Here is a 24,565-nt window from a genome sequence, read left to right as displayed (position 1 = left end):
TGACAAATTTTGTACCCATCCCTACCAGCTACGGTGTTTAGCATAACAATATGTTGAATAACAAAAGATCATGTTGCTGGATATGTTGCTGTTAGTCGCTTTTTTCAGAAAAAAAGACAATCGAGAATGCTCTGAATATTCGTTAAATATAGCACAAAAGTTGCTAACACATATAGTCCTATTATGTCGTATAAGCAGAGTTATGATGCCATCTACTGTACAGGGTTGTAACGACAGGCTGCAGTACCAGACAGTCCCACCATAATGAACAAGGGCGTAATAGGTAGAACTTAATCCGATTTTAACTGTCCAAATCTAGGTGGCAAGCTTGCACAAATCTATCATAGCACATCAGGAGTATGTAAACTTTACAATCAAAAGTGACATTTTGGCCCCTTTTCCTCCAAAGAAAAATAGTACAGAGCTGCAAAACATAGTACAGCTTATACGTTTTTAAACTTATTGATCTTATAATTTATATTTTACAGAAAAAGCAATCGGCCCATGCAACATGATACTTTTTTTTTCTCATGAGATTTTTCCTTTTTGGTAAGTATTCATGGTTAGCTTATCCTAGGAGTTGTACACTCATGTAGCGGACATCTTGCTCACTAAATACACAGGCTTCCAGTCTCTTTTACTTGCCTTCTTTATACCTCAGGACTCAGCCTGTACACATTCGCGGCCTCAGTCGGAAATTTGAAAACTCTTTTTTTACAATGCCTACTGTGCTCATTGCGGTGTTAAAAAAATCTAAGGGGAGCCACAGCAAAGAGGCTGAACTACCTCATGCGACTCCATATCTGCGGGTTGCAGACCTCTGCTGTCTATTATCAACAAATGACAGCACGTATATTGACGGACATTTAAGTCGTCTTACTTCACATTACTTTTAGTTTGTATTCTTTTAATCCTTTGATTATTCAGATTGATCCAAAAAGTCAGAAACTAAGATAAAATCTTATGCCTAGAATGAGGGTTGATAATTTTTTTAGGACAATTAAACCATCAAGTCTTTATTATGTGTCAAGGTCAATGAACTTGAATGTTTTGATTATTACATACAGATTTTTGCTTTCGTGTTTGTCAAAAAGCATAATTCAGTTTGCAGAGACACACACCCACACACACACCCTCTCTGATGTAATGCAGCCTGTGGGCTCGGTGTGTTTTGGTTGACGTGTCGCTGGTGGAAGTCACTCACAAGTCAGTTTTACTCTCTAATGGTTAGGTTGCGAGGCTGCAAACTGTGTTGGAGGAGCAGACCGAGACTCGTAATGACTAGCTTTTGTTTCGTCACTTTTCCACCAAGAAGTTCAGTTCAGTTCAGTGCAGTTGAGCTCTGCATGGTTAATTGAGGAACAGTAAACTCTCTGGTTTGAGGTGTGTTCCCTCTCAGGATGGCCAAACAGGAGGACATTGTTGGACTGTACAAGTGTATTTTGTATGTTACAGTACATGTAGTGCAGCCATAATGATAGGCCTATGAAATTACCGGTAGCTATTTGGCTGAAATGTGTATATAATTCATTCAGACTCTTAACAGGACAGACTGGAGACATAAGGCTATATACTATATATATTACATTAACATATGTTTCTGTTCGGTCCCTTCTGGAAATGGCCCATTGTTGTGTTGTTGCCTGTGTTGTTCTGGCCACTTGCTATAATTGAATTAGTGTGATTGGAGCACATGATCCTGTTCCTACCCACTGTTTTATTATTAATCGGCAGGGTATGCATAATTGGAATCATGTGTCTGAAATGAATGAAAGCCTCCTTTTATAAGATGGCTAGGCCTGGGCCCATAATACGTTATTGTGATGGTTCATATATTGTCCCACAAATATTGCCGGTAAACGAAATTATTGTAAGCATTATTTTGAGACCAAATTAAGCACTAATGTCATCATAATAATATCATTCAAATGCAATATTTTTCATTAGTTTTTTTTTTTTTTTTACCATTGTAACTTTACAGTTAAGAACTCTTACGTTTGGACCAGATATTCCTCTTGGTAGGAATTTAAACTGCTGGCCACCCCCAAGTTCTTTTGATGACACATAAGCTGATTTTAAATGAATCCCAGACAGAGTAGGTATTCTGACATTTTACTCCAAAGCTTTGGGAGACCAATCTATGAACAACACCTTCAAATCGCATTGCCCAAGTTGTTCTGACCATCCTACAGAAGCGCTGTCTTCCTGAAGATGTCTCTCTCGCCCCCATCCTCTGAAACGAATACACATGCCTATTCTCCTCCTTAGCTGGGCACAGGATGAGATAAGAAGGAGTATTGCTACTCCTTACATTCCTAAAGCTTCAAGGTTAACACACACAGTTTACTAGCGGACAATCAAAAGAGAACAAATGGAAAAACACTAGCTGTTTTCAAATATGACTATGAATAAAAAGAAATAACTCTTAAAATATCGATATATGTAGATATCTATCTCCGTCAGAACCTTTAATTATCCTAAATATGTTAAGAAAAAATTACAATAAAATGGAATCTCAATCTCTGTTAGCAAAATGTGCACTTTAATAAATATTGAACATCTTAGAGTGCAGTTTTTCACCAGTTGAAAAGACGAGTCGGATGTTTTATTTAGTTTTTTGTTGCTATCAGTTTCCAAACTCCTCCCTGAGCTTCTCCCTAACCGTGGTGAAGTAGTTTGCGTGTCCCAATGATCCTAGGAGCGATGTTGTCCAGGGCTTCTGTGCCCCTTGGGCCATGTCTACACGAAGCCGGATAACCCCTTAAACAAATAATTATTTAGCCTTAGCCCTGTTTCAGCCACACTAAACCAAGGTTTAAGGTTCCCCTCTTCGGACAAATTTTTACATGGGTAAGTGCGCCGTGTATTTCTTGAATCTCCGGCTCTTAGCTTTGTATTGACTCATTGATCATTTACAAACTTAGTTCGGAGAGGAAGTAATGCCAGAAAGACCGTGCAACAAACAGGAAGTGACGTCTAAAAGAACGCCTCACAGCCAGCTTCATAACAACTGGAGCTAACTATTGGAAAGATGGAGGCAAGACATCCAGACATGCCCGTATTTCTCCTTCTTCTACATGCAGACGCTTGTGTAAATCACACATGAATACCTTAAGTGAAGGAAACGAGGGAAGTGACATCTTTGGGTTGGGGAGAAGATACTGCCCCAAGTGGATTAGTTCAAGTACCTTAGGGTCTTGTTTTGTTTTTGTTTATTGTTATTGTTTATTATTATTAGACTCCTCGTTGTCTTTTTCCCTTCAAATAATCATTCATTGGTTACTGTTATTAAAGAAATATTTAACTTGTTTTAAAATGTTGCCTATCTTCCAAAATGCCGTTTTTTGCATTCTAAATCTTCAAATAAATTCGAACGAGATGGTTAACAATGTAGCTAATAGGGTTTTAATATATTCTGCCTATAGAGTCCTAAAATAACTTCAAAAACCCCTAACAATGTTTTATATACTTTACATGCTGTGAGTATGTATGTAATGTAGGAACAGGCACAATCCTAAGAATAAGTATTATTTACTGTATTTTGGGCATTTTATTGATTGATTTCACAGAGTGCATAGCATCATTCGCTGTTTTCATCATAACCAACTACATTACTACTCATCACGGCAGACTGGGGGAAAAAAGCATCTACCATGTCTTCGGTTCTAAGTTGAATTTCAAAGTTGACCACATTCTCTGCTTATGACCACAACCTTCTACTAGACAAGTGTGAGACATGATTTAGAATGAACTTTTACGAATTTGAGGGTGATGCAGCAGCTCAATAGGTCGAGAGCTGCAGTAGCTATGTTACTATGTTATGTTAATTCCTTGGTTTTAGCTCTTACACTGTAATGGGGTATTGTTGGTGGGTTTTTTTTAAGAGTGCTTTATAGACAGAATAGTTTAACATTTTTTTCGGACTATAAATCACTACTTTTTTCCAACACTTTGCACCCTGCAGCTTATGAATAAGCTTTTTCTTCGCTAACGGTCATAATGTTCTGTATTCAACAAATACTTTTCGTATTACACCAACAGAGACGCTGAAAAGGTTTGTTGTTGTTTTTTGCTGTGGCACCATCTTTTGGACAAGTTAACTCACTGCATGTGCTGCGGGTTGACAATGTACTTCCTGGTTTGTGCCAGAAGTATATTCGTCCATAGTGTTTCTGCTCGATATAATTCTTCATTCATCACTCCAAGCAGCGTTTGTAAATTTTACTATAAAACTAAATGAATTCATACTTACAAAACCGTCCAATTTGTGATGTCTGCAGGGAAATTTCTATGCAGTTTTGTACGTGGTATCCTGATGTAATCAAGTTAACGTCGTTAATATGCTAACATGCTTGCAAGTGTCTGCATTAGTACAATTAACATACAATTAGCATCCTTTTTTTTTTTTTTTCAGTTTTCACCAAAAGGTCACCGTGAAGTTATTAAAGTCTGTTTAGCTGATTGGAGAGTTAGCTACCGCAGCTAGTGGGTCCATGACAATGACTTCTGTTTTGTTTTTATCAGTCGGTTTTACTGCAGTGTTACAGACACAGTACTAAAACATTTAAGGTATGTAAATAAACATTTACAAAATATTTAATCCCGATTTATTTTCTGTGGCTAATATATGTACAAATATATTTTTTTAACTTCTAAAATTTGGTGGATGTGGCTTAAATACTGCTGCGCTCTATAGCCCGAAAAATACGGCAATCCCATTAGCTACATTTTAGCAGTCTCGTACAAATTGTTTTTTTTTTTTACAATTTATATTGCACAAAAAAGTGAACAACGTCTGTTCTTGTTCCAAATCAGGATTTTGAATGATTTCTTGATCCATCAAGTCAAAAACGTGGCACGCTTGACAGTAAACGTTGTTCTTGTCCATGTAGGATACGGAACTGGCTGACTTGGCAAGAAAGAGGGAGCGAGTCAACTCTGGTCTCCCCAGACCTTCCTAAGAGAAGAGTCCACCATGGATGACAGCCCCTCTCTGAGCAAAGTCAGCAGTTCCACAGAATCCGTGGCCACCGTCACCAGCGAGGAGTTTGTTCTGGTACAACCTACTGCTACAGGGTCACCACAAGGCTCTGAGGGCAAACCAAGGCTTAAGGTCAGAAACTCGCCATGACAGACTGTTTTCTTATGGAAAAACATGACCGTACTATACAGTAGATCATGTAGATTATTCCTATAGTCCAGGCAGCTTCCTGCATTTCTCTATCTTAATGATTCATCTTCTTCACGGTGTGTTAGCGATACTTTCTCTTCACCGCCCTCCTTTAATGTGTACGCTCTTCCTCCAGATGTCTTTGAACGGGAGTGAGCAGCTGGAGAAAGCCATGGAGGAGGTGTTGGATGATGATGATGACGAAGTTAAGGTGGAGAAGAGCTGCGTGGAAAAGATGGAGAAGCACAGCAACAAGGAAATCCAAGTCCTGGAGCGCCAAACAACAGGTAGTCATTCTGGATCAGTCCTATTTACTATCGTTTTCTAGTTAGTTGTTTTATACATTTAATACACTCGGGATGCCAGTTTAATTGGTTCTGTGTTACAACGCATACTTTGAAAAAGTCGTATTGAGAAACAAGGGCCATTGACCTTAGTTGAAATCAATTTAACCACCATTTTAACATGTAACATTTCTTTTAAAAATAAAAACTTTTTTGATTAAAAATATTGTATCAAAAACTGTACATAAGAATAAAGGTCTTCAACAGGGCATCTCTGGAGGTACTGCTGGGGATGCGTGAAATGTTTACATTTCCCATCCAATTATTTCAATAAGTCTAAAAGTCATTAAACACACATTAACGTTTATCCAACAAACTAGTGAACCGATAAATGGAGACAGAAGACGGATAAATAAAGTACTTTGAGTTGAATGGAATTGAATTCAGCGACACAAGGAGCTTTTTCAAGCTGGACACTGGTTTTGTTGGTCGTAATGGATGTGCTACTGTAGGGCACTTCATTGTATTTGTTTGACCTTTCCATACTGCCAAAGTATAATAATTTATATTTTAGGAACGTACACTAGCATAAATGTAATTAATAAAATTAATATGTTGAAGATGAACGTCATCGCTTTTTTCTTTTTTCCAGACACGGTCGAAAACAAACTTCATAAATGGTATATAGTTTCACCGGTCACAACATTAGGTACACTTGTCCACTCTTGTGGTATTGTGCGCATGCCACAATTAGATGAAAATAATACTTGAGCCTATCTTATCTCATGGTCCCTCAGATGATGCCATCTTTTATCGTCAGAGTTTAGTGGCTAATCCAATTTTGTAGTGGTCAGTTGACAAATCAGTCCGGTGTATAAGGTTGTGGAAAAATAGACATTAAAACATTCCTCCTTTGTAGACATCAGAGCAAGAAGGAATGTCATGCAAGCCTGCAGGCAGCAGCCGCCACAACATTCTTACTACCTGAAGCAGAAGGGGATGAGGCTGGCAGACAGTAGTTATGAAATAATGTAATAACATTGTACAATATTTATTATTTACCTTGTAGAGTGTACTCCTACGGCATCTCCCTCGAGTTGCTTCTCTGTCAAACACACCATCAGCATTGTCTCCATATTTTAATTTTAGCTATTATTTTAACATTCTGGGCTGCCCTTGTTGCACTCATTCTGCTTTGGTATGGTTTTGAAGTATCAGTGACATGTTTAAACTGCTTTACGAAGTCGGTTCTGTGCTCGGTCATGTTTTATGTGGAGGTTTTTCTTTAAGTCAATGTGTATAATCTGCTTTTTCTTCTCAGCACTCTCCTTCGCCCTCACTTCTTTCATTCCCATGATTGAAAGTTATGTCGATCTCTAGGTATAAACTAGTAAGACCAGATGCCTAGATCTTACGAGGTTTACTGTGGAATTCGCTACGCCAACTAGATACTAACCCACATTTTTGCTCGCAACCTAAAGCATAATTAGCCGAGAGACAGCTTGTATCCCGAAAAGCTTAGGAACTCGTATCCCGAGCTGCTACTGTACTTCAAATCAATTTAAACATTTAGCACTAACTGCTACACAATTTGTCAAATAATTACCGGTTAGTGTTTTCCACTACTTTTGGCACTTCTGTGAACTGAGAGGTTGTGTGTCAAATATAAGCCAGTCAGCAGTGGAATTTCATCTGCTGTGCTCATTGTTCTCTTTCCTGTTTGTGAAGTGTGAATATTCCAGGTCATTTGAACAAAGAGCCCCTAACATCCCGTGCCATTCTGTCACTTTTACATTTTTTGGCTTTTGGTTTGTTTTCCCTGTAGCTACGTCTCTCTCTTTTGCCAGTGTTGAAAACTTGGATAGTGGCTCCCACTTCCTCTGGTAGCATAGCAGGCCTGAAGTAGCTACTTGTGAATGAAACTCGCAATTGGCAATATACAAGTGGAAAATAAATGTATCCAACCAAATTGGCCACCTATTGACTGACAAAGGGGCTTAAATATTAAGTACAGAAAAATAATGAATGTGGACTGAATAACTAGTAAAAACAAACAAACCTTAAACACAGTTTTTGTGTCTGCCAACAGAGGAACTGCCATCCTGTCCAGCACAAACAAGCCCCACAAACCAAGAGGAGGACAGCGTGCAGTTCAACAAGCTGTCCTACCTGGGCTGCACCTGGGTCAAAGCTCCTCGTAATGAAGCCGAAGCACAGAAAGCAATGGCCACTTTACTGGCTGAGAGTGCCATACCGATCCCCATCACCCTCCACGTCCCCCGTGGACCAGATGGCTCTGTGAGGTCAGTCATGATTGCCCTGAGAATTAGTTCGATAATTGAAGAGAAACTTAAGTAAAATGTACTGCAACCTGGTACAGTAATGTGTTACTGCTGTCAAGAAGGTTCCTCATTGTTGTCTATTGTTAGGTCCAGAAGAAGGTATACGCAAAAACTATTTTCAAAACATTGTGGAAACGTGGAGTAAGCATGGGCGATATGGCATAAAATCTATATCATGATATAAATTGCAACGCCCTGCAATAGTATTTTGCAAATAAATGATAATAGAGGCAATTCAAAACAGACGATAAAAACTACCAATTTATTGCTGATGTATGCAGTAACCATCCATCCATCCATTTTCTACCGCTTATTCCCTTTGGGGTCGCTGGTGCCTATCTCAGCTACAATCGGTCCGAAGGCGGAGTACACCCTGGACAAGTCGCCACCTCATCGCAGGGCCACACAGATAGACAGACAACATTCACACTCACATTCACACACTAGGGCCAATTTAGTGTTGCCAATCAACCTATCCTATGGTGCATGTCTTTGGAAGTGGGAGGAAGGCGGAGTACCCGAAGGGAACCCACGCAGTCACGGGGAGAACATGCAAACTCCACACAGAAATATCCCGAGGACTACTCAGGACCTTCGTATTGTGAGGCAGACGCTCTAACCCCTCTTCTGCCGTACGCATTAACATATTGCATTATTTCCGGTTGTATTATTTCCTCAAAACTAATGTCAATCTACCTAATTAATTTCAATTTACTGGTAATATCTTGTTACGCTCTGTTGTAACATGGTTTTATATACTCTTTTTTTTTAAATATAATAAGCTAGTTTATATTAGTTTTAGGTGATACTACAATTTTGGGTAGTAAGTATTTAGAAGGTTGGAAAGAGTTCATATCAATGCTGATACTTCAAATAAAAATAAAAAAAAGATCACATTTATAATCTGAAAAAAACAAAGGATGACGGTGTAACAATATCAGTTAAATATTGTAGTTATTTCCAACTATTGGATCTGATATAAATCCTTTGTTTGTTTACCCTTTGAGACCACATGTGACCAGGGACTTATTTTCGGAGTTTGTAATCAAAAATAGAAACAATAGATGTTTTCGGATTAAAAAAAAAAAAGAAACTAACCACTACAAACATCACACATGGGACGGTTTAGTTGGTATAAAGAGTTTAGTTATACTGTAAAACTTATAAACGTTGCTTGGAGTGATTAATGAAGAATACATACGACTAAGAATGCCATGGACAATTAGAAGACGGAACGACACTCTTAATTTCGGTTGTTGAAAGCACCAAAAGGAACGAATATTGGAGCACCTGCAGTGAGTGAATTTGGCCAAAAGGTGGCACCATAGCAAAAACAATAAATCAACCTATTTTGTGTTTTTGCTCGCTTTTTGTTTTTTAAATGTTTTTTTTATCATGGTCCGTCTATTAAGCCGCAGGGTTCAAAGTGGTAGTTGTAAAAATGTAGAGGCTTATTGTCTAGAATTGATGGTATTTCAAATCGTTACTGTTTATATTTTTATCGATCCGCCCAACTTTGTTTACATTCAGGTGCTCTAGCTGAGCAATTAGCATATCCTCCTACAGTGTATATTGTAGCATGGTTAGCTATTCCTCCTCCAGGGAAAGTGATACTTAAAAGACATTGTGTTTATTAGATAGATAGATTGATAGTACTTTATTGATTCCTTCAGGAGAGTTCCCTCAGGAAAATTAAAATGTTCCCGCCATGCAAGGATTACTGACTTAGAAGTGGCTTTACTACACAGTGGAGGGACATTAACTGCTTGCTAGAATACTATATTCCATTGAGGACGCGTTCGTTTGCTTGTCGTCAAATTTGTAGGACACATTGGGAGTAAAAGCTCTATTGTTGCCCAAAGTAATATAGTTTATATCCTCCATATCGCACAACCCAAATGTGTGGCATTGATCAAGCAGGAATTGACTACATTTCTGTGTCTATTTGTGGCACTTATTCATAAAGTGCCACAAATGCAAAATAAATCTTTAGACCAATCTGTAGAAAGTACTACAAAATGATTAGCAGACATATTTGGCATCAATTAGTACACTTAATTGGGGCGCCTTTCATTGCACAAAGGACATCGAGCTTGTACTTGATTTCTTACTATGGCGCTTAGTAATGGATATGGCATAAGTTATCTTTTACTTCAGGTGGCTCATTATCTGTGCTCCAAAAACATTTTTTTTAAATAAAAAATAAACAACTTACAAGGGAACTGCATTTTTTTTTTAAATTTTGCCTGTTGTTTACAATCATTATGAAAGACATGACGACTGATGTTTTTTTTAATGCGTTCTAAATATTTTAAATACATTTGATCAAAAGTTTGCTTACAATGGGGCCTGTGGGAGCTGTTTAATTTCGCCTTTAAAGCCCTTAAAAACATCCATACACTTCCATTAGGGTTTTATGTACATCATGTTGTTCGTAACAAGTACATTTACACTAACATTTATTATTTATGTATTTTGATCATTTTAAGCTTAAGCAGCACATTGATTTTAGAAAATGCATCACGTTTGCTTTTTTTTCCTGCATTACTGATTTCTGCACATGAGAGCCAAGAAACATAACAAAATATCACTTACTGTACAATGTCTGCTTTCATTAGGATGCCGACTGCTGGGATGTTCATATATTCCCATTTAGATGAAAAATGTCTCATAATCCTCTCAAAGAAACGGGGTGCGGGGTGGTGGTGTGGGGGCGGGGGTAACAACAGCTTTTCGTGTCTTTCTCACCTGTTCCAGATCCTTAATGGCTATCATAGTGTCCCACCTTGTCTGATTACCTACTGTGCAAGTGAGATGCATGATTCATTATCTGCAATAAACTTACAGGCAGGGAGGAAGCAGCAGACCACTCAATGATATAAACATAGGGACACAAGCTTGTGACCAAGGCACCTCTATAAATAGTTTCTGTGTTAACGCTTAAAATAACAATATTACTAATACTTGGTTAATATTCAAGTCACAAAATGTAAATTGAGTAATGTTGGTGCTTTTTGAATGGTTATTTTATTGGCAAAACAGTGGAGCTCCCATTGACTCAACCTCTGACTTTTATTTACGTTTATTTAATTTTTAGAATGCATGAAAACAAAAATCATCTGTAGTCATGGCTTTCATAATGATTGTGACAATAGGCAAAATTCCCCAAAAGTGCACCTCCCTTTTAAATTGAGGCACCACTGTACTTTGCTATACATTTAATATACGGCTAGGGATTTATGTGACCGTCATAAATTTCAAGTTGATTACGGTAATTGTATGTGAGCATATTAACTTGATCTGTCTGTGACTCTCAGACCATAAGAAACACAATTCTGTGGTCTGATTAGACAAAGACTGAACTATTTGGCCAGGGATCATGTTTGGAGGAAACCTGGCACAGCTCAACACTAGGCCAAAACCATTCTTACAGTGAAGCGTGGTGGTGGCAGCATCATGCTGAGGGGATGTTTTTGAGCAGCAGAAACTTGGATAGAGGGAAAGATGAATGCAGAAATGTACAGAGAAAATTCTGGATGATAACCAAATAACTTTAAACGAGCCAACTAATGGGATGTTTGTTTGATAATAAAGAAAACTAAATGTGCCAAGCTTGTGGCATCCTATGCAAAAATTATTAAGGCTGTAATTGCTGCCTAAGGTACATCAACAAAGTGTTGAGCAAAGGCTTTGAATACTTATGTACATGTGATTTTTAAAAGTTTTATTTTTAATTCAATTTATACGATGAGGTGTATCCCGCCGACCGCCCGAATGTAGTTGACATAGGATCCAGCACACCCCGCGACCTCAAAAGGGACAAGCGGTAGAACATTGATGGATGGGTGGAAAAACCAAAAACAAAAAAACTTTTCATATTGTAATTATGCGGTATTGTGTGTAGAATGTTAAGGGACAAAAACTTATTTATTCTCTTTTGGATTAAGGCTGTAACATAACAAAATACTGGAAAACTTTCTGAATGATCTGTAATCATGGCACTGACCTACAAAAAAAAAGATCTAATTACATCATATTACATCAGACAACAAACACCCTTTTATTGCTTTGATACAAACATATTCTACTTTATTTCAAATAACCTTACATCATGTAATGAGATTGATAGTAGTCATTTTTTATTTAGTAATAGTAGGGATTTCTCCTTCCTCTCCTCTGGCAGCCAAGGATTAGCACCCCTGCCCCAACCAACCAAAATGTAAATAAACACCATAATCCACAATTTCTACTAATGCATAATAAAATAACAAATAATCGATGCATAAGTGGTCCATAATTTACCCGACAGAAATTTTGGCAAGTTGATCTTGTTTCAAACATTACCCTGTGTAAACTTCTGAGGCGCATGTCCAATGAATAAACTAATGAAGAGAGGGGCTAGACCGACATTGGCCGTGAGAAAGCATGCTATTTTCTACTTGCAGTGTATCTTCCTGATGTACTCTGCTAAAAGAGACTCAAGGCTTCCAAAGTTTTAGTACATTTTACAGCCACACAAAATATATTCCGATTTGTAAATCTCAAAGGTAAATAAACAATAAATAATAGCATCAGTATTTCTGGGTCAAATTGAACATTTGTTTTAACGTAAGTATGTTGAAGACTGGTTAGTGGTGCCATAGCACATATACACACAAAATGTTCTGAAAACCAAATTTACACACCTTTCTGTAGCAATAACAACCCACTACGATCATTCTCTATTGCATTTTATTTGTTTGTTGGCAGATTTTTACATTTGAAGCAGCAACATTGCAACAACACTGTACAGTATACGAATGAACATTGACTATTGGTTGCGATGTGTGATTACAACCAAAACAAATTTTCCTTGTATTTCTAAGGGAGGTGGTTAGATACATTCAGTATATGTAGTGAAAGCATTATAACATGTGAAGTTTTCAGTATACATTAGAAATTTTTTTTCCATTTGGAGTCAATGGGCGACCGAAATGCAGAAAGGTGCTAAGTGTATAGTAAATTAACATCTCCTGTTGGAAAGAACTTTGCAAAAAGTGCCATGGTGCCATTTTAAAGAAAAGCTTTGTTCAAAATATGGGGCCAGATTTAAGCCCTCTAACCTTTTTAAATTTAACTGCCTTTTCGGAGATGGAAAAAAAATCCCTAAAATGTTCGGTGTTTTTTTTTGGTCATGGCAAACTCAAGGATTGAGATGTATGAAAAATAAATATTTTTTTGGCATATTTTTATTAAGAGACTTTGTGGCCACCCTCAACATTTGCCATGGGAGTTTTTTTTTTGCATGTCTTTGTCAATCGTCACGAAAGTTAAGAGTGTTTTATTGTTTCCTCGTTTCATTATTAACATAGATTAACTTCTTTTTGCACTTAGAAGAAAGTAAATAATTTAAAAATGTTACTTTGATCAGTGTCTGGTTACAGTTTGATTATTAATTACATTTCTACCTCTTTACATGTTCCATTAAAGTAGTCTTTTAACTGGTGTACAACATTTCACTTGTACATCTTGTGTGTGAAATGATTTCCCCAGGGTTCTGGACCAGGTCTCGGGTACAGAGATCGCCTCTTTCCCCATTTACAAGGTCTTGTTTTGTGCTCGCGGACGCGATGGTTCTTTGGAAAGTAACTGCTTCTGCTTCACTGAGAGTTATCGGAGCTCTGAAGACTTCCAAATACATGTCTTCTCCTGTCAAATCAAAGAGGCGGTAAGTCATCGTTACCCAGGCAGCGCGGCACAGACTCGCAGTGCTTTTATTGCTTCATGGAATATGTCATGTTCATCTGGAAGTTCAAGTGACAGCTGCATTTGTTTTGATGATGAATCCATTTAGTCCAGGCTTTAAACAAACCAGCAGTTTCATTAAATACGTTGAATATTAGCATAAAATATGTTGAAAAGCATCAATGAAAATGTTTAAAGAATTAAAATAATATATATTTGTCCACTAAAGTCATCACTTTGGGCTGGACTTTTCAATTAGCGACCCAAGAATGACCGTAGACCAGCCCTCTCGAGTTCTGTACAAAGACAGACATTAACATTTTGCAGAAAATTAAATAAAAATTAGGCCTGTCAAAAATAATTGATAAATCACAAAAATATTGCATTAATCATGTATATATGCAGATTAATTATGCAATTTATTTTTAATGCACATGCTCCTTTACCTTAACTACAGTATATGGTTACCTGAAAGGCACTGAAAAATACACCTTAACTGAACTTTAGATACAGCATGAATATGTTTTGAGCAAATAAATGACATGCACTGAAGTAAAACATTTAACATTTTTTTCCTGTATGACATATGTGTCCAATATTGGGCGCTTTTTAAAAGTTAATTAGTGATTAATAACTCATAATTAATCATGGGTAATCTAAATTTAAAGTGTGATTAATATAGTTAAAGAATATAAAGAAAATAAATCAGCTAGCACCAATAAAAACAATACAGCACTTTTGTTAGCGAGAGGAACTTTGACCAGTGTTAAAAATGGACATTTTAATCTCATAATGGCCAGTATCCACTGCAATGGACACTTGTATGTTTTGCAAAGCGGGGCTATTTTTTCCTCAATGTTTAATGAAGTGGACCAAAAAGTAAATGTCCACTATAATAAATGCTGGTTCTTAAAATAATAGTGATTGGAGAAGTCCCGTTGCCACAATCCTTTGCTTTTTGGAAATATGGCCTCCGTAACAATTTGATCATCTTGTATCACAGTAAAGATAGACCTGCATGCACGCAGTGAAGTAAATGGGCTCAAAAGGAGTTTTATAACAGTATGTCAACTCTGAATATGTATACTAAAGTATTAGGTTATATGGAATAGATATATATTCATCCGGAAAAACATGTTAGAGGTCACTAATTCTTATTCATCCCAAAAGTTTTATGAGCTTGGATTAGTTTTTGAAAATTTCATATATTATGTGTTAAGACTATAAACAGTATACTTTTTAAATGGTACCTTAATGATGAAAAGTAGAATTTATATTTCTACGTGATTTTCAGAAACGTATTGCATTATGATTTGTTTTAAAAGAAATGTGTTCCACACCAATATGTGATATTGTAACCTTTATTTGTCATGAAATCAAAAATTTCATGCACTGGATATTTAGGGATGTTTAATATTTACATTTGGGCCATTTCACCCAATTGTTGCTATTTGCTTGTTGTAACTCTCAGAACTACTTACACACAATTACTTGCTACTACCTGCTGCTCCCCCCAGCCCCCCACACCGCTCCCGCTCACATATGCGGTCCTCTACAAGGTTTCTCATAGTCACTGTCACCGACGTCCCACTGGGGTGAGTTTTCCCTTGCCCTTATGTGGGCCCTCCCGGGGATGTCGTTGTGGTTTGTGCAGCCCTTTGAGACACTTGTGATTTAGGGCTATATAAATAAACATTGATTGATTGATTGATACTTACTTGATACCTAAACTTAGGATTTGTTTAGTTTTTTAACTGTAATTCAAAAATACATATTGAACTATTAAATATTTGTCTCAGACAGTTTTATTTCATATTTGTACAACGTTCTGATTTTGAAAAGGAATAAATTGAGTAACAGAACAGATAGTAACAGAAGTGAGTTTTTAGCATAGAGTTAGCAAATTCATGAAACATAATCTTGAGGCATTTATGCTACTAGTTTGTTTACACTAAGCGCATTTCAGTAATTCAACAAAAAGTTGTTATAAAAAATAAATAACAGTAAAGAAATATTTAGGTTACAGGACTGTATCTCCGAGTCATAGAAATACTGTATCATCAAAATATAGAGAAAGTAATAATAATGATTAGATTTATGTAGCACTATAGACACTCAAAGCGCTTTACACTGAGAACTGAAAACCGATCATTCATTCATTCACTCCACATTCCACATCTAAATGACTAACCTTACTTTTGGTCGTCTTTTCATGGTCTGCAGAGGGTCTAAATCAGTGGTTCCCATACTTGTTTCACTAAGTACCGCCTCATAAAAACACTTTGTTCTTCAAGTACCACCATAAAGACCAACATTAAAATACAGTAGCGCAGTAGGCTTGAATATTTAATTAAAATAAGGCAGAGGTTTTATTTTACAAGTATATATAATATTTTTGGCCACTAACATCACACAGAGTTTGAACAGTAACACTGTTTAAATATTTAAGATTTTTTGGCTATATGGAGTTTGAGTATCACTGCTCTAAATGATGCATCTCTTTTGGAAATACTGAAATATATACATTTTTTGTTCAACATTTTTATCTTTGCTCATAGTTTGTTTCATTTTATGTTTTATTTTAGTTTATTTGTTGTCTTAATTTTATTTGTATGTGTGTTTTAGCTGTATCTTGTTGTCTTTTAGTTTGTGTGCCTTTTTAAGTCTCAGCAATTATTTTGTTAAGCAGTTGGGATGAGAAGTAAAAACATAACATTTCTGAAGGAATTGGGTATAAGTTTAAGATGCCGGGACGAGAGCAAATTGTCTTATTTTTTTATATACTTCAAATTATTCCTTTAAATACTGTCTATTAAAAATGCAATCAGATGAATAGCATTTTTTATTTTATTAAATTTTACTGTTAACCTTATTATGCATTTATACCTTTTATTTCCTTGTGTTGCAAATGTCACAGATTTGGTGGAATGGCTCGCATATACTAAAACTACAATATCGAAATTTTGTGTTTTAAGGTTTTAAGCGTTTTTTTTTACAATCCTTTTGCAAGTACACTGCTAGCTGAGGACAGTCTTTGTTTTTATTGTCTTCTTAGGGAAAATAACTTTTTGTCATCATGCCATACTAATGTGCAATAGTGCTGCTTCCTCTCCACACATCTTCCTCTCCTCTTATTCTCTTACCTGCCCCTCTACCTCACCTAACCTTAATCTCTTTTGCCCTTTTTCCTGTAGGTCAGTCGAATCTTGTACAGTTTTTCTACAGCCTTTCGCCGATCTTCACGGCCGGCCGACATCAGAGACGCGCCGTTGTTGAGTCCCCCTGACAGCGACCTCTTTATATTCACCGTCTCGCTGGAGATTAAGGAGGATGACGGCAAGGGCAACTTCAGGTGTTTGTCAACACATTCATATAAATACAGAGAATCTTTTATTTTTCCAAGGACAAAAATTTGCTCTGTGAATTTCTTGTTTTTATTTATTAAGCACAAATGCTGTAAGCATGCATAGAAGCACTATCCATGTAGTGCTTGGCTTAGAAATAAACTGTCAGCTGGATAATGCGTAGATTCACTGCATTGCTGTAATAGTAACAAAAGAACTGCTCATTGTTGCACTTTCCCTTTCCCAGGAATGATTAATGTAGAGATTTATTTACATTGTCTCCTATCCTCCTATCTCCAAAGCCCAGCAAGATAAAATACAGTGTGAAAGAAGGCAGACGGTTTATGTTTAATGTCCCTTTCCTTTTTACAGTGCAGTCCCCAAGGACAGAGACAAATTGTACTTCAAGCTCCGGCAGAGTGTTCAGAAGAAAGTTGTGATTACAGTCCAGCAAATTGGCAACAAAGAACTCGGCATTGAGAGGTGAGGGATGAGAGGCTACCATGTGATCTAATGTCATCTCTACCGAAGTGCCAAAATGTATGATTTTTTTTTTTTTTTTTGCGGGGGCTAAGAAACAACAAAAAAAACAACAGAACGACATCAGCAAATGTGATATATACAAATAGGCCCTGTGATGAAGTGGCGACTTGTCCAGAGTGTACCCCGCCTTCTGCCCGAATGCAGATGAGATTGGCTCCAGCGCCCCCGAAAGGGACAAGCAGAAGAAAATGGATGGATATATACAAATATGTTACCAAAAATGATAAAGAACCAATTAATTAAGTAGATAGTAATAACACAGAAACAACATTGAACAGCAAGTAACATGCCAGTATAAATAGCAATATTATTGTTAGATAATAATACATATATATATATACATGTAATAAATATTTGAATTACAAAAGAGAGCAGATAAAGACCAGGAACGGGGGGGAACAGATTATATAACCTATACATTGTTATGGTAAAAATAGGTTAAGCTTTAGCAGTGTGCCGTGTTAAAACCCAAATGCATGGCTAATTGAAGATGACTATTATCACCTATGAAAAAGTTTGTCTTTGCTTGACTTTATTGTTTTGACTGAAAACTCAGCTGCTATTAATTGTCAGGTGGTTAAAAAAATAATAATAATCTAGTGCTTTTACCACAAATGTCAAACTCAAGGCCCACAATATTCTTTTTATATGGCCCTCAAAAGCCTGGAAAAATATTTCCAAAAACTTTTTGAAATAATACATTTAAGTATATATTTTTTTCTACAAAAATGCATGTATTGCATGTTTACATAACCTTTTATTTTTTTGCCTAATAATGCAACAAACATCATACATTTAAATCATTTTTAGTTGAAATTGTAATTAAATACTTAAGTATCTGCTGGACTTCTGATTTCAAAACAAGTTATCCATTAAATTGTACACTGCCAGAATTTACCGTACCCCCCCCCCCAAAAAAAATAGTACCGCTATTGCATTTAGAGTAATACACCTTAAAAACAGGAGATTTTACTGTTAAAAATGGCAGCAGATTTACCAGAAATTTACCATTAAAACACAGTAGTACATTTTTTTCATTTACACTAACACTGTATGCTGTAAAAAACACTTAAAATGTTACCAGTCCCCCCAAGAATTTGCGACGTTGCAATCGTGCCAATTTAAGCAAATTCAACCAATCCCTGCGAATTATGCGCAGCCTCGCGACTTTGTCCATTGACCGCAACTTTCCCCGTACATTTTGGCCATCTTAATTTTCATCAATGGTGTTTGTCTCGTAACGACATTCAAACGTTGATTGTCTAACCAAAATGTATGTTTACTTCTCGTGTAGACGAAGCAGGAACAGCATGTAACAATATAGCCATTTTATTGCTCAAACGGCGCAATTGTTGTCATCCCGTGTCGCTCAGCCCTATTTCCGGTACCCGTCTACGGTGCTAAACTCATTTTGCAGATACACACCCAAGAGTCTATTTTCTCAGTGATGCTATCTGGCTTGTGTGATAACTGTTATTTTTGGCTTTTCCATGGAATTTCTCTTAAATCTGTGCAGTATAAAACAAATAAAACACTAAGACAGTATTTGTTTGCCAATTTTTGTTTAAAACCTATGCTTTTTAGTTTACGGAACATTTAAAGCGTTGTTGTTTTTGGAATCTGAAATCACTGCAAGTTTAGCAAAAAAATGTTTGAAAAGCTGAAGCGAATTCAGGTATTTTAGGCCGTAACAATCACAAAAAAAATCCCACGAAATACTGAAAGGAATATTTTACAGTAAAATTCTAGCAACTGCGTTGCCAGTTTTTTCCCCGCATTATCTACAGTTTTTTACAGTGTATGTAAAAACAAATAATCAAATGAACAGGAATTTCCATCCATTCATTTTCTACCGATTGATAATATCATGATGTAAATTCTTATACATTTAATATCTATATGTATTCAGTGTTACAAGTGTCCCTATGTGGGCAGCAATGACTGCAATGTAGCTCTTAATTAAAAAGATTTTGACACCTCTGGCTTTACTGCACTGTGAGGTTACAGCAGTTGATTGGGTGAAAAGTTGAACCATTAGAGCACTATCCAAAATAATGCCACAACAGTATTGTGTGCTTAAACCCTGTTCAACTCCCTGTGGCTTCTTTGGTTCTATACACACTCTAGCTGCATGCCTGCACCAAAGAACTAGGTCATCCTCACCCCTCTACCCATATTGCCTTCCCAGGTACTTACCTGCAGTTTTCATCACAGGGCGCAAGACAACCTGCCCTTTTCTTATCTCTCTCTCGACATTTTGTTTTTGCAATATGGATAATTGCGTAGTGGCTATACAGTCTGTGCTTTTAGAAGTGATTCAATATGCATGTGTTGTCATGCTTTCTATATTTCAAAATTAGTGCTGGTTAATTGTCCGAGCATTTTCTGCAATTTAAGCGCTTTGAGCGTCATGAAAAGCGCTATATAAATCGAATGTTACCATTAATTCATGCATCCTCAGTTATTTTTGAGATCCCCATGTGGACCACCGGATGGCACCCTAAACAAACTTGAAGGACCAGTGGAAATTGCAGTTTATTAGGATGAGCTGCTATGCCACATACTGTATGATCAAAGCATTGTTCGGTTCAGATCAGTAAATGTTATTCCAGACATGCATTTCAGATTACAACTGTGTACAAACTAAGGTTGACAGTTTCCATTTTAACATGTCCAAAAAGGAGTAGGAAGGTCCAAAAAGGCGGAGGAAGAAATGAATCGTATTAAACCCTATCATTTCTCCACATCAGAACAATTCATAGAGCAAGACAAAATTTAATTTTGGTCAATCCTTGTGTTCATTATTATAATTTTTTCAACTGATGGCATTAATATACTGAGAAAAACAATGCTGCTAGGTTTGTTCGATATTTTCTTCGCTCCGTTTCGGCTTCAGTGGTGATTAGACTTGCATTACAGTCCACTTCCACTTTAACACACTGAAATACAGTCATATGCATTTTGTATATTGTATTTTATATACACTTGTGTGTGTGTGTATATTATGTTGTCATGTGCAAGCTCTTTTTCTGTATTTTTTTATTTAGTCTGTGGATTAAAATTTGTAAGATAAATTAAAAAAGCAATGACTAAGTAATAAGTAGTTGTTGATGTGAATGCAGCTCCTGTGTTTTTGTTTTTAGATGTTTTGGAATGCTACTGAGTCCAGGACAGAAAGTCTGCAATAGCGACATGCATTTGCTAGACATGGTAAGAAATACTTATTTTCAAAATACAGATTGTGTGTTATTCAACACTGAATTTTTTTTGGAATAGTGATGGGATGTTTTTTTGATAGTAAACAAACCTAATTCAGTGCACAATACCTGCCCAGGAATCGATGGGGAAGGGCCCGGATGGAAAAGCCTATGTGATCACAGGAACATGGGACCCCAACATGGCAGTCTTCCAGCCCCTAAATGAAGACACCCCGAAAGGTTTTTGAATATATTCTTTGAAAGCAAGATGTTACTAAAGACTCTGTGGTATAAATGTGATTTTCCTTTACAAACCATACGGTTATTTTTGTGTCATTATATCATTCTGTAGGGCAGGGGTCGGGATCCTTTTTGGCTGAGTGAGCCATACACGCCAAATATTTTTAAAAGTATTTCCATGAGAGCCATATGATTTTTTTAAACACTGAATACAACTATATACGTGCATTTTTAAGAAAGACCAACATTTTTAGAGTATAATAAGTCTCTTATTCTTTTAAATAACATTGTTATTCTGAGGCTAACTAAAAATAAATAAAATACTTCTTACCATTAATGCGACTTCTTGAACAGGTGCGGTAGAAACCGGATGGATGGATGAAAATGCATGAGAATGTTTTATATTTTGAATATAATTTTGACACTGTATTTACCAGCGGAATTATTCATTACTTATCGTGTTAAGCAATGTCAGCTAATATTTATCTGAGAGCCAGTTGCAGTCATCAAAGGAGCCATATCTGGCTCTAGAGCCATAGGTTCCCTACTCCTGCTGTAGGGTTTAGTGAAGTGAAGTGAATTATATTTATATAGCGCTTTTCTCAAGTGACTCACAGCGCTTTACATAGTGAAACCCAATATCTAAGTTACATTTAAACCAGTGTGGGTGGCACTGGGAGCAGGTGGGTAAAGTGTCTTGCACAAGGACACAACGGCAGTAACTAGGATGGCACAAGCGGGAATCGAACCTGCAACCCTCAAATTGCTGGCACGGCCACTCTACCAACCGAGCTATGCCACTTTGTGTACCTTATTTTTTTACTGCCACAAACATCTCATTTACCTGTAAATTGTTTTTGTTTTTTATAGCTTTAAAAGGTTTATGAGCTTTGTTTTGCCGCTCTTGACCAGTTTTTTGGTGGCAGAGGCAGCAAAATGGCTCTTTTGATGGTAAAGGTTGCTGACCCCGGTATAAAATATCAAGTAATTGGAGGCTGTAGTATGGTCGTTTATAACCACTTTTGTAGTTTATTAAGCAGGTCTTTTATCATTACCTGAAATGTTTAATGAAAAATAAGCGTTCGTGGTTAATCGGTCCCTCCAGGATTTGCAGTAATTCATGCAAATAAAAGCAATCCCTGTGAATTATGTGCTGGCTTGCAAATTTGTTCAATGCCCGCAACTTACCTGCACAGTTTGACCAAAGAGCATCATTTTTGTCGATCAAATTACTTACACTTATGTTTTTTCTTGTATAGACGAAGTAGGAACAACAATTGATATCAATTCATCAACTCTTTATTGCTTGAAAGGAACAATTGTCGTCACCCTGCAAAGCTTCTGGTTCCTATCCACGATGCTATGCCTTCGGGAAATATACGCTAGTGTATACAAACATTTACTTCCTTGGTTATTTGTGTATGTTTATTTAACCTTTATCTATCCAGTATAAGGAAATTAGGAACAGATGTTCATTTACAAAGCTGACCTAGCAGAGAGGCAAAATTATTAGAGATGTTGAAGTGTGATGATAAACTTTCATCGTATGTTTTTTGCCCCAAAAAATTATTGACCTATGTTGCTTTCAACAGTTCACAAATGCTCTTAATGTGTTGGGGCAAAACACTTTTCAAGCGTAAAACACACACAGAGAATGTCTGCAACTTGTGGACGACACTGCTGACAACAGACAGTAAGGAAGTCTTTGGTGGTGTATCTTTCTGTAATTATAATTACAGTGGGGCAAAAAAGTATTTAGTCAGCCACCGATTGTGCAAGTTCTCCCACTTAAAATGATGACCGAGGTCTGTAATTTTTATCATAGATACACTTCAACTGTGAGAGACATAATGTGAAAAGAAATCCAGGAATTCACATTGTAGGAATTTTAAATGATTTATTTGTAAATTGTGGTGGAAAATAAGTATTTGGTCAACCATTCAAAGGTCTCACTGATGGAAGGAGGTTTTGGCTCAAAATCTCACGATACATTGCCCCATTCATTCTTTCCTTAACACGGATCAATCGTCCTGTCCCTTTAGCAGAAAAACAGCCCCAAAGCATGATGTTTCCACCCCCATGCTTCACAGTAGATATGGTGTTCTTGGGATGCAACTCAGTATTCTTCTTCCTACAAACACAACGAGTTGAGTTTATACCAAAAACTTCTATTTTGGTTTCATCTGACCACATGACATTCTCCCAATCCTCTGCTGTATCATCCATGTATCCATTTTGGTATAAACTCAACTCGTCGTGTTTGGAGGAAGAAGAATACTGAGTTGCATCCCATGAACACCATACCTACTGTGAAGCTTGGGGGTGGAAAGATCATGCTTTGGGGCTGTTTTTCTGCTAAGGGGACAGGACGATTGATCCGTGTTAAGTAAAGAATGAATGGGGCCATGTATTGTGAGATTTTGCGCCAAAACCTCCTTCCATCAGTGAGAGCTTTGAATGGTTGACAAAATACTTATTTTCCACCATAATTTACAAATAAATTATATAAAAAATCCTACAATGTGAATTCCTGGATTTTTTCCCCACATTCTGTCTCTCACAGTTGAAGTGTACCTATGATGAGAATTACAGACCTCTGTCATCATTTTAAGTTGGAGAACTTGCACAATCGGTGGCTGACTAAATACTTTTTTGCCCCACTGTAGCTATTAGACAAAACAGTCCAGTAATTTGTGCTTTTCCTGTCATAGAGTGTAGTGTTTACTTTAGAAGCTTATGTGATATAAAACGAGTAAAACATCAATACAATATTTGTTTTCCAATTTATGTTGAAATCCTGTGCTTTTTGGGGTTAAGGTTACAAGGAACACTTAACAGATTGATTACAAATTCATAAAATTACAAGTTAAATCAATGTTGTTGTTTTTTTTAACCCTTACAATATCTCCACTTTTGGCATTTTTTTCTGAAAAAGCTTGCTGTGAATTCAGGCGGTTTATGTTATAATATTTTCTTCTCTTTGCTCTTCGTAATATTTTCTGACAAATATTAGGTTGGAATTATTATAGCCACACCTCAGCACTGTGATGCTATACCTGGTTGTCATGCAGTACTTGCATTTGAGCTTGGATGTGTTTGTTACTATTTATTGTACAGCTTAACATGTAGTCCTGTGTCAGGCAAGTCTAGTGACCCATAGCATGTCAGCACCTTCGTGCACACAAGTATGAACACTCTCACAAGCAGATGTGGATATTCACTCATATGAGAAACTGAATTAAATGCAGCAGTTGGAGATTATTTTTTATCTAATTCAATTTGCACTTTTTTATTTCCCTACTTCATACAGCCCACCATGTGGGTCATTGAGTTTTATACACGTTGCACTTAATGACTTAGTTGTGCACGACTGAGCCCCTCATAATGTGACAAAACAGGACTTTTCCCCTTATTTTATTAGCCACATTTTATGGGACTATAATTATAGTTAATCAAAAAGTTTTACTCCAACAGAATATATATTTGACTCTAATAAGAATCTTATTTGTTCCTGTTGTTAACTGTCAGTGGACAAAGGCTGACTTTTTTGTCTTTTGAATACATAATTTTTGCTGTATTTTTTGCCATAATGTTTGTCGTATTACTCCATTATACATGATATTACCTCAAATAATTTTTTTCATGTTAAATTTAAAAACGGCAATGACCAATCCTTTCTCAGGTGTTAAACACACTAGCAGTTATGCGGCAATTCCCCAAT

General features: G+C 36.7%; 1 protein-coding gene across 1 annotated transcript in view; it reads left to right on the top strand.

Moving 5' to 3' along the window:
• rabgap1l (RAB GTPase activating protein 1-like) overlaps positions 1-24,565 on the top strand; it is a 258,076-nt gene that overhangs the window by 8,454 nt on the left and 225,057 nt on the right. The window contains exons 2-9 of the mRNA XM_061883477.1: positions 4,893-5,113; positions 5,307-5,457; positions 7,544-7,757; positions 13,329-13,503; positions 16,715-16,872; positions 17,237-17,347; positions 20,551-20,617; positions 20,742-20,844. Coding sequence (XP_061739461.1) covers positions 4,976-5,113; positions 5,307-5,457; positions 7,544-7,757; positions 13,329-13,503; positions 16,715-16,872; positions 17,237-17,347; positions 20,551-20,617; positions 20,742-20,844 — 1,117 coding nt within the window. The 5' untranslated portion in view covers positions 4,893-4,975. The remainder of the gene's footprint in view (positions 1-4,892; positions 5,114-5,306; positions 5,458-7,543; positions 7,758-13,328; positions 13,504-16,714; positions 16,873-17,236; positions 17,348-20,550; positions 20,618-20,741; positions 20,845-24,565) is intronic.

This window comes from Nerophis ophidion, linkage group LG22, assembly GCF_033978795.1.
Source record: "Nerophis ophidion isolate RoL-2023_Sa linkage group LG22, RoL_Noph_v1.0, whole genome shotgun sequence".
NCBI classification, from domain to species: Eukaryota; Metazoa; Chordata; class Actinopteri; order Syngnathiformes; family Syngnathidae; genus Nerophis; species Nerophis ophidion.
Note: the sequence above shows the minus strand (reverse complement) of the source record. Positions and strands in the feature narration are given on the sequence as shown.